Here is a 10942-nt window from a genome sequence, read left to right on the forward strand (position 1 = left end):
CGACCCCATGTTCAGTAGCATATTCCAGCAGGCTATTGGGAAACAAAGCACTTTTGACTTGTACTGTACATATTATTAATATTTAATTCACGGATTCAAATTACGACCCCATGTTCAGTAGCATATTCCAGCAGGCTATTGGGAAACAAAGCACTTCTTACCTCAAATCGCTTTGCTATTTATGTTGAAAAAATTGTTCTGTCAATTTGAACTAAGCGAACTGCTAAATTGTTCAGTTTACATCTTGCCTAGGCTATCTCACATTAGATGTCGTTTTATCAGGGGCTATAAGATACCAGCATCTAGCTAAGCAAACCATTGCAAAGTTGAATTACAATCATAAACCCAGATTTGAGTCTGTAGCCTATTCCTATTGAAATGACAAGTCAATCTCACAAATGTGCCATTTATAATGGTTTGTAGTTTTAACATTTGGCACATTAGTGTCAATTGCCAGAAAATAGCTGTGGTATATTGGCCCTATTCCACAAACCCATGAGGTGCCTTATTGCTTTTATAATCTGGTTACCAATGTAAAAATAAATATTTTGTCATACCTGTGGTATACGGTCTGATATACCACGGCTGTCAGCCAATCAGCATTCAGGGCTAGAACCACCCAGTTTATAATTGCAATGTTTTCCTTTGTCATTATGGGGTATTGTGTGTAGATTGATGAGGGATTTTTTTTAATCACTTTTAGAATGAGGCTGTGTTGTGTCTGGCTATGCCGGATTAAGTGATATGACATGCTATTCTATAAAATCCTTTCTTTGTAATTAACATTACCTGATTGAGCTAATCATGTAAATGTAATTAACTAGAAAGTTACACGAAAGAGTGTTTATAGAGCTGTTATCTTCCAAATAAACCCTGAAAGACCTAGTAATATTTTACATCAATAGCAGTCATTATTAAACGTCACCTTATTTCAGTCTCATCTGAACATCTTAGAATTCTTGGTTATCTTCACGCACCCTGGCTAACAAGTTGAATCAACAATACAAAATTGGGTTTATTTATTTACTAAATACCTAACTAATCACAGAGAATTACATATACACAAAATGCAAATTATGTCATACAGAAAACGTCACCGGTGGACAGAGCCGACATAATTTCTGGTTACACAAAGAAAAGGGGGTTGGGTTTGAGTGAAAGAGCGGGATGACTGAAGAACAAAGGGAGAAGCTCTACTATCGTAAATACAGTATCTTATGCATTCTAAATTACCGCCCATTTGGAAAAGGAAAATGCCATAAATATTTACTCTGAGCTGCGCTTCGGTATGTTGGTCGTAGATGCTGACCGTGTTGCCCAACATATCTTCCTAGTCCTTTGAAGGGTGACTCTGGTGGTAAACTGGATACTTTGTAGTAATGTCGTTGTGTGGTAGACAAGATAGGTCGTCCATCCTTTCCTAGCCCACGTTTACAGCTGTTGTTGCTAACTCAACGGCTAGGATGTCTCACTTTTTAGTGAGTAAGAGTTCAAAGTTTATACCATTCACAACCAAAGCTCACGCTGAGATTGGCTTAGTTCTGTAGTTGACATGTTAGTCCTTTTCAACGTGTGGACCGTCGTCCTATCGTCCCCGGAAAAGATAGTTACATTTTTGTCAAGGGCTTATAGAGTGGAGGGAGAGAAGGGTGTGTTTCATAGTTTATAACCCATGTCTCTTCATAGGGGCGGGCCACTGATTGAGCAGAGCTCTAACTTTATGAAAACCCAAATCTCTCATTTGGAAGCTAAAATTACATTTAATCTTTTCACAAATAGTGTCATATTGAACGCATATTTTCAACTGGTTATATTAACAAAATATGGTTCCTTTCCCCCCACTTGTTTGATGTTCCCAGACTCTCTATGTTTAACAAAGGTTATTCAAGAGTCCTTCAGTAGAGTTAAGAGAGAGAGGGGAAAAAGGTATTTATGGGGGGGTCATAAACCTTACCCACAGGTCAACGTCATGACAGCTGTAACAATAGTTTCCGAATACACTTTACCATACCCACTCCTACTTTACTGCTTAATCATAGCAGTCAAACAAGGAAAGTTATGGAAAATGATGTGTCGAGTTTAATAAGGGCAAATTATATTTTATCTTGAGACATATTGAAATTCCTTTATTATGTCACTCCATAGCTTGCAATAATTATTATTTTGATGAAAACTACATTTTGCTTCTAGCATCGTTACAAGTTATGTCGATATTCCTTCTTAAATGGCTCGATGACGTTATGGAAAAAGGGTATATTGTATAAATGTGGCAAGTCCTCGCTTGCTATAGGAAAAATTTGCTTGGCTAGTTTCAGGCCTTTTGTGGTGGTTTTCAGTATTCACGGGCAAGACATTTTGTTTGATCTGTCAACCCTGTCATCGGCTGCTCAGCCAGGAGGTGCTTGAGGGGAAAGATGGCGGAGGCGGATGATGAAGTGGTTTCTGAATCTAATGGCGGTAGAATCAAGGAGAATTTGAATATTGTCCATAAGAAAGGAAAACGGAGCAAAGTAGAGTACAGTGATGAGAACGTTACTTCGTATCTTGTAGGAGTACAGTTTGTAATTGAGGAGCAGCTGATTGAATTACCAATCTTGAGGAATCCATTTGAGATATCCTAACTGGTGGAGAGAGTGCTGGGTAGAGTGAAGGCTGTGAGAATCAAGAGAGGCGGGCTGGTTTCGATTTTTTTGTGCTTCTGAGGATCAGAAGAAACGTGTGTTGCGTCTCACCCGATTTGATAAGTTTGAAGTGTCGTGTGTGTGTCTCTCAGAAACAGGGCACCTCTCAAGGGGGCTCTATCTGGAGTCTCGTGGGAAGTAGATGTTGAAGAGATGAAAAATACTCCTGGAGTGATTGATGCACGTCGGATGAATCGTGTGGTGAATGAAGAAAAAGTGAAGAGTCTCTTCTTTTATTTTTTGATGTGGAGTCAGTTAGGGTGTATTAACTACAGAGTCAGAGCATTTATCCTAAGACCAATGCAGTGGGATCATTGTAAAGCTTTTGGTCATGTTTCAAGTCTTTTTGCAGAAAGGAGAAGTTGAGATGTCCAAGTTGTGGAAAAGATCATAATATGTTATAAAAGTGATGAAAATGTGGCATGTTGCAATTGTGGTGAGAATCATGAATCCTTGTCTTTCGAATGCCCCATAAGGGTGAAAGAAAATTAGGTGGCCAAAGTCAGGGCTATCCAGAGCATATCATATGCAGCGGCTGTTAAAAGGGTTGACGGTTTGAATGGTGCACTTGAAGAGTCCATGGTGGTGGATAGGCCTTCACTGCAGGCTGCAGCGGTTGCCTTTCACCATCAGGATCCTGACATTTTAAAGGTTAAGAAGGTGGACTTTGTGGCCTTTTTATACATATGGTGATAAATGCCACTGCCAAGGTGGAGAGAAGGTCCAGGAAGATAGAAATCATTGTGGAAGCGGCGGAGCGGTTCCTGGGGCACCACCCTCTCAGGCCCTAGAGACGTACCACCCTCTCAGGCCCTAGAGCCTGAGAAGGGAGATATGACGAATTGAAAGAAGGGAGAAGTGGGAGTTTTGTTTTGTCAGTGTACTATTTTAATTTGGGTGAATTAAGTTAGTTTCCCTATCACGTATGGATTTTATTTGTACCTTCTTTTGGTTTCAACCCGTCCAGTAGGTGGCAGCAATACACATTTTGGGGTTGTAGTCAGCCACAAAAGCCACAGAAGAAGAAGCTGCTCAGCCAGCAGACAGACATTCATTGACTGCAGACCATTTCACCCTGTCACTCATGTTTGTCGAACCCGTACTGGTACCACGAATCGCGACGATGGATTTTGCTTACCGGGAGGAGGGATGGTTGGTCGGTCGTGGTAGTCATCGAATTTAGGCCTGGAAGTTCAACTCATGTGTAATTATCTTGGCTAGCAGATTTCGCTTTTGGTCTTTCTCAAGCCCACATTGTGACATTGTGTTTTAAATGATGGAGCCGGACGATTTAGTGTGCGTGTATGATTCGACGTGGGACACCGAGAGTGATGGAGACGATCCTGGAGAGAACCAAACGCGTCGCTCAAGCCAGGACAAAACTAAATCATGGACATCTGGTTTAGTACGTTGCGTTTTTTTTCTCTTGTAACCAACTATACAAATGTCGGCGTTAACACGGCGAACGAGTACGCGAAAACTAATGTTAGCATTAGGCCACTACTAGCACACGTTAGCTTGCTAGCTAACGTTAGCAACTGTTCAACTAATGGAAGCCTAACGTTACTTCAAAATTTGGAATATTGTTTGCAGGAGAATGTAATAGTTTTAAGTGAGTTGGTAACTATCATTTATATTTAACGAGTTTCATTTATAATGCCTCGTTTAGTTTTTGGGGTTACAAAGCTAGCTAGCTACTATGCCAACTAACGTTAGCGCTTTATCTAGCCTTTAGCATAATAACGTTTCGTTAGCTAGATGTAACGTTAGCTTTTCATCCCCACTTTGTCTTGAGCTAGTCATTGCATTATAGCCTGCAGTGGCGATTTTAGCATGTACATCTTGGTGGGGCAAACTCAGCATTTAAAAAAAAAATGTAGATGCATGCCAGCGAAGCCACTACGCAAGATTAAACAGTACATACGATGGACTATAACTGTGACGAACGGTGCCAACAAACAGTTAGGCCCTCTAAAACTACTAAATATGGATTTAATTATACTTTTGTCAACAATCTACACAATACTATGTCAAATTGGATTCAAAATGTTAACATTTGGAAAACATTTACGATAAATAAAACTATTTATTACGTAAGTATTCTACCCCCGAGTCAATAGGCCTACATTTTGAATGACATTTGGCACCAATTACAGCTGTTTGAGTCTTTCTCTGTGTAAGTCTCTAAGAGCTTTGCACACCTGGATTGTACGATATTTGCACATCCTTAAAAAATAAATATTCAAGCTATGTCAAGTTGGTTGTTAATCATTGCTAGACAGCCATTTCAAGTCTTGCCATAGATTTTCAAGCTGAGTTAAATCAAAACTGTAACTAGGCCACTCAGGAACAGGCACTGTCTTCTTGGTAAGCAACTCCAGCAAAACTTTTTTGTTGACTTAACTGAAGATAGACCACAGCCTGTCGGTTCCATTGAGAGCAAATGAATCATAGTGGGCAAGGCAGTGGGCAGAGCCAAGCACGAGCTAGCTTTGTGTTTGCAGACATTGCAGCACAAGCACGATGTGGGCAAGTTGGTGGCAGAACACTGGGGAGTTCTTATCCATCTAATTTTAGAATGTCGCTATGGGCACAGCCAAACAGAAGTGATTTGACAACTGCTTTACTTGCCTACTGCAGGTGGCAAACTTGCTACGGTAAGTTAATTGGAGTCAATTTATAGAGTATAAAAGTCAAGTAAACAAGTGTAATTTTATATACTAGTCAAAAGCTTTTCAGTGTTTTTTATTTTTATATTTTCTACATTGTAGAATAAGTGAAGACGAACTATGAAATACTATATGGAATCATGTAGTAGGAAAAAGTGTAAAACAAATCAAACTGTGATTCTTCAAATAGCCACCCTTTGCCTTGACAGCTTTGCACATGCTTGGCATTCTCTCAACCAGCTTCACATGGAATTTTTTTCCAACAGTCTTGAAGGTGTTCCCACATATGCTGGTCACTTGTTGGTTGCTTCTCCTTCACTCTCCGGTCGGACTCATCCCAAACCATCTCAATTTGCTTCAGGTTGTGGAGGCCAGGTCATCTGATGCAGCACTCCACCACTCTCCTTGGTCAAATAAATATCCCGTACACAGCCTGGCGGTGTGTTGAGTCGTTGTCCTGTTGAAAAGTAAATGATAGTCCCACTAAGCCCAACCCAGAAGGAATGGGGTAGCATTCTGCAGCGACGTGGTAGCCATGCTGGTTAAGTGTGCCTTGAATTTCAAATAAATCAGTGTCACGCAAAGCATCATAACACCACCTCCATGCTTTACGGTGGGAAATACACAGGGCCGGGCGCAGTGCGCGCTGGCCAAGGTTACCAGGTGCACGGTGTAGCCTCCGACACATTGGTGCAGCTGGCTTCCGGGTTAGGATGCGCGCTGTGTTATGAAGCAGTACGGCTTGTTGGGTTGTGTATCGGAGGACGCATGACATTCAGTCTTCGTCTCTCCCGAGCCCGTACGGGAGTTGTAGCAATGAGACAAGATAGTAGTAGCTACTACAACAATTGGATACCACGAAATTGGGGAGAAAAAGGGGTTAAAAAAAAAAAAACTTTTTCAAAGTTCTTAATTTTCTGTATTGACTGACCTTCATGTCTTGATGGACTGTTGTTTCTCTTTGCTTATTTGAGCTGTTCTTGCCATAAAATGGACTTGGTATTTTACCAAATAGAGCTGTGTTCTGTATACCCCCCTACCTTGTCACAACACAACTGATTGGCTCAAGTGTATTAATCCTTGTGTTGTCTTAACGGTAAAAAAAAATGACCCACTACTGTTTAATTAACAGCAGAGAGAACCCCCTAAATTATATTTTTTCAACGTGAAATTTGAAGACCTTTTCCTATAGTGACCCCAACATTAGAAAAAGCTAAACATCACCTTTGTTCATATTTCCATGAAAGCTGTACACCACCAGGGTACGTAGATTGTCTTAGGGTCATTTTTGACCCGGCAGTTATAAAATCACTTATGCACCACAAAAATCACAGAGACATTCACACAATGAGATATTGAGATTGTATGCTACTGATTGAACTCAGCCAGCAGCTCCTGAAGAGGAAGATCTCCATGGTTGGCACAGTTTGAAAGAACAAGCCTGAACTCCTTGCGATAAGGGGGAGAGAGGCCTTCTCATCAAAGCCTTCTCCCCCACCACCAATCTAGTTTCTTACCTCCCAAAGAGGAATAAGAATGTGATCTTCCTGAGCACACTGCACAAAACGGCTGAGATCAGTGATCGTGAGGACTGGAAGCCAGCCATCATCCTGAACTACAACCACAACAAAGATGGCATGGACAACCTGGACAAGGTGATTTAGAACTTACATTTAGAGCTGACCCCTGGTCATCTTCCATAACATCATTGACGTGTTCTCATACAATGCCTTTGTAATATGGCACAAGATCAACCCTACCTGGATGCCTGATAAGTGGAACAAGAGGAGGGGTGTTTCTGGAGCAGTTGGGAAAGGCACTAGTAACCCCACACATTCAAAGAAGGGAGCGCCTCCCCTGCACAGCAGCGCTTGTGAAAGCTGTTCAGGGGGCTGAATCTTGTCCTGATCCACCTGAGGCTGGGGCAGGCATGAGGAGGAGATGCCTCTAAAGGACTGTAAAACAAATATGTGCTGCACATGTGAGAAATGCATCTGCAAAGTCCATGCACACACTTGCGTACTGTCCTACATGTACTAATTAGAGTTGCTTGATTTGTTCACGTTTTTGTTTTGTATCTATTGTATTCTTATTTATTGTTTATACACCTTGGGGGTGGGGGCAATGGTTTAAAAAACATGGGAGAAGACTATTATTTTGTAGTTGAATTTCTCATTGTACAGTGTGTGTATGTGTATATATAAGAACCTTTTTGGCAACATAATGATATTTAAGACTATTGTTTCCCTTCAATAACATGCATTCAAAACTACTTTCTACACATTTCTGCTACTTTCTTAGGCTATACAAGTGTTATCTCTTGCTAAAATAAAAAGTTGTTTACACCTATGCTGTACCTTTAGCAATAACAAACCTCTAGTTAAGAAAACAATTATGACAGGTGCATTGTAATAAAAATTAGTAGTGTCCACTGATTTACATGCAGTCTTTCTGCATTGTGAAGAGGGAAAACCCAGATATTCAAAGTTTGATGAATGACCGGTTGTTTCTTCATGAAAAATAGATTTTGGGTTTACTATTCAATTAAGCTGCTTTATTTTAGGGGTTTAGTGAAGGAGGGTCTTAAAAAAAAAAAAAAAAAACTTAGGTCAAGGGGAATATACAGATTGTTATGACTACATAAGGGTGAAGGCGGAAACAAATTCCACAAATTAACTTAACTACATAAGCTAGCTATAACTTAGCCAACTAGTCAACGTATCCACACTGGTCACTCGCGCACTGGTCACTGTCGTGCCGTTTCTCGCACAGGTGCATTCTAAAGTGATTCAAGTGAATTGTGTTTTGTCTGTATCGGGCACTTGTCACTCGCGCAATGGTCACTGGTGCGCTGTGTTGTTGCAGGCTGTCTGCCACGGCTCACAGAGCTAAATAACCTTCAGAACTGTGAACCCAGACAGATTATCTATTTACCAAGAAAAGCGAATGTGCTTTACAGAACTTTATTGAAACCATGTTTCGTAGGAATAGGATGTTTCTTTTGATGTGACGGCAGTGATTCTGCCGACGCGCAGTACCACACTGAAATGAACGCAGAGGAAACACTATGGGGTGAAGGGGCAGACTCAGCTTTCATTTGAGGACATTTTCATCCATATCGGGTGAACCGTTTCGGCACTTTTTGTACATAGTCCCCCATTTTAGGGGATTAAAGTAGTATTTGGTAGTTTCGTCACCATTTTTGTTGATGAAATGAACACTGCACCAAATCACCCATGCAACTGTACAAACAGGGAAACTATGGGGTGAAACTACAGCTATGGTCTGGTACCCGTATCCTCTTCAGTTCCACTGACCTACACCCAGGTCAAAATAATTTTAGGTACCCAAAAGAAAATGAATAATGCCCTTTTAAATGTATTTCTGCCAAATAGTTCATCCAATATCGCTGTACCATATCTTTCACAGTGGTCAAACACGTTCTCCAGGAACATGAGGGCTGCCAAGGACATGCAGAACTACAGAAAAGGGTATCCTGTAAGTTTGAAGGCTCTCGTTATATCACAAATGAATAGGGCCCGGAGTTTTTGTCCATGTGAATTTGTCAGGAAAAATGTTGGGTCTTAGTAAGCCTAGGCTAACCTGGTCTTACCAGAACCCACTTTTTTTTCTCCTGGCCAGGTAAAACTCCAGGCCCTACACAGGTCATCTGTTTTTATCTTGTCATTGTCATGAGATGTCATCTAGACATCTGACTGCTGCTTGTCTGCGTGTCTTCACAGAATCTAACAGATGACGAATGCTCAGAAGAGAGAATGTTCAATTTAAAATTCTATCTCAACGAATACCCCTCCTCCCCTGATGGTAGGTCATTTGCTATTCTTCCAAGCCGTTTTCAGTGACTGGAAAATGTGCGTAATGGTGTATGTAATGCTCTATATCTTTGTTTAGACATTTTCATAGAATCCTTTCATAAAGAATGGAAGACGGACTATAAGAGGCTGGAGAGAGTTCACTCCTACATTCAGTGGTACGTATGATCCTACATGCTCCGGTTCTGTTATGGGCTAGTTGTGTGTATTTGTTTCTTATGTATCCCCCCCCCCCCAACCAACATTCCGCTGAAAAGGCAGCGTGGGATATTCAAAAATATTTTAGAAATATTTTACTTTCACACATTGACAAGTCCAATACAGCAAATGAAAGATAAACATCTTGTTAATCTACCCATCGTGTTCCGATTTAAAAAAATATATATAATAATAAATAAAATAAAACATGTTTTACAGCGAAAACACAACATGTATTTATGTTAAATCACCACCAAATCCAAAAAAACACAGCCATTTTTCCCAGCCAAAGATGGCCACAAAAGCAGAATTAGAGAAAATGGATCACTAACCTTTGATCATCTTCATCCGATGACACTCGTATGACATCATGTTACACAATACATTTATGTTTTGTTCGATAATATGCATATTTATATCTACAAATCTCGGTTTACATTGACGCCATGTTCAGAAATATCCAGAGTAATTACAGAGAGCTACGCCAGATAACAGAAATACTCATCATAAACTTTGACGAAAGATACATGTTTTACACATAATTAATGCAACTGCTGTGTCAGATTATTTTTAAAACGTTACGAAAAAAGCATACCATGCAATAATCTGAGACAGCCCTCAGAGGTAAATAACATTTCTCCGCCATGTTGGAGTCAACAGAAATACGATATTCCCGTACCTTTGATCTTTCATCAGAATGCAGTGCAAGGAGTCCTAGTTCCACAAATCGTTGTTTTGTTCCATAATGTCCATTACTAGTGTCCAATTAGCTGCTTTTGCTAGCATGTTTAGCTCACATGTCCAAAAGCTGGCGCTGGTCCAGGCGAACTCGGACGAAAACTTCAAAGTTATATTCCAGGTCGAATAAACTGGTCAAACTAAGTAGAGAATCAATCTTCAGTATGTTATTATCATATATATCCAATAACGTTCCAACCGGAGCATTCGTTTTTGTCTGCAGAGTCATTTGCGCATCCAGGAACTGGCATTCTGACACTCCACTGACTCATTCCCGTCCCATCAAGCCCCACATCACACTAGAGGCTTCATTCCACGTTCTACTGACTGTTGACATGGAAGGCGTTGGAAGTGCGAACAGATCCATATCTTGTTTAGATGGGGATAGGCGATGACTTAAAATTCGACCAGCCCTAGATTTTCCACTTCCTGTTTGGAAGTTTGCCTGCCCTATGAGTTCTGTTATACTCAGACATAATTCAAACAGTTTTAGAAACTTCAATGTTTTCTATCCAACTGTAATAATAATATGCATATATTAGCATCTAGGACAGAGTATGATGCAGTTCACTATGGGCATGCAATTCATCCAAAGTGAAAATGCTGGTTATACCACTATAATGTAGTATTGTACTATATTACTTTATGACTTGGCCAATAATTTCCCCGACTCACAATGATAACAGTACAGTAATCGAATCTCAAGTGTTGTAAACTTGGATGGCGTTTACATTCTATTGCGATAAACTGTCAATCACCAACATTTTGTCACTTGGCCGGAGCACGGAGCAGTAAAATGTCAACAGGAAAGCTATCACAAAAC

The 10942-nt window shown here is 40.4% G+C and overlaps 1 protein-coding gene across 2 annotated transcripts in view; it reads left to right on the top strand.

Annotated features, from left to right (window-relative positions):
• The first annotated feature begins 3702 nt into the window (after positions 1–3702).
• Positions 3703–10942, top strand: part of LOC110532014 (opioid growth factor receptor) — a 16379-nt gene continuing 9139 nt past the window's right edge. Inside the window, exons 1-4 of one of the 2 annotated variants that reach the window (XM_021615595.2) lie at positions 3703–4086; positions 8780–8848; positions 9094–9175; positions 9263–9341. In XM_021615595.2, the coding sequence (XP_021471270.1) occupies positions 3955–4086; positions 8780–8848; positions 9094–9175; positions 9263–9341 (362 nt within the window). In that variant the 5' untranslated portion in view covers positions 3703–3954. The remainder of the gene's footprint in view (positions 4087–8779; positions 8849–9093; positions 9176–9262; positions 9342–10942) is intronic. The other variant, XM_036987925.1, reaches the window with a different exon arrangement.

This window comes from Oncorhynchus mykiss, chromosome 9 (genome assembly GCF_013265735.2).
Source record: "Oncorhynchus mykiss isolate Arlee chromosome 9, USDA_OmykA_1.1, whole genome shotgun sequence".
Classification (NCBI taxonomy): domain Eukaryota; kingdom Metazoa; phylum Chordata; class Actinopteri; order Salmoniformes; family Salmonidae; genus Oncorhynchus; species Oncorhynchus mykiss.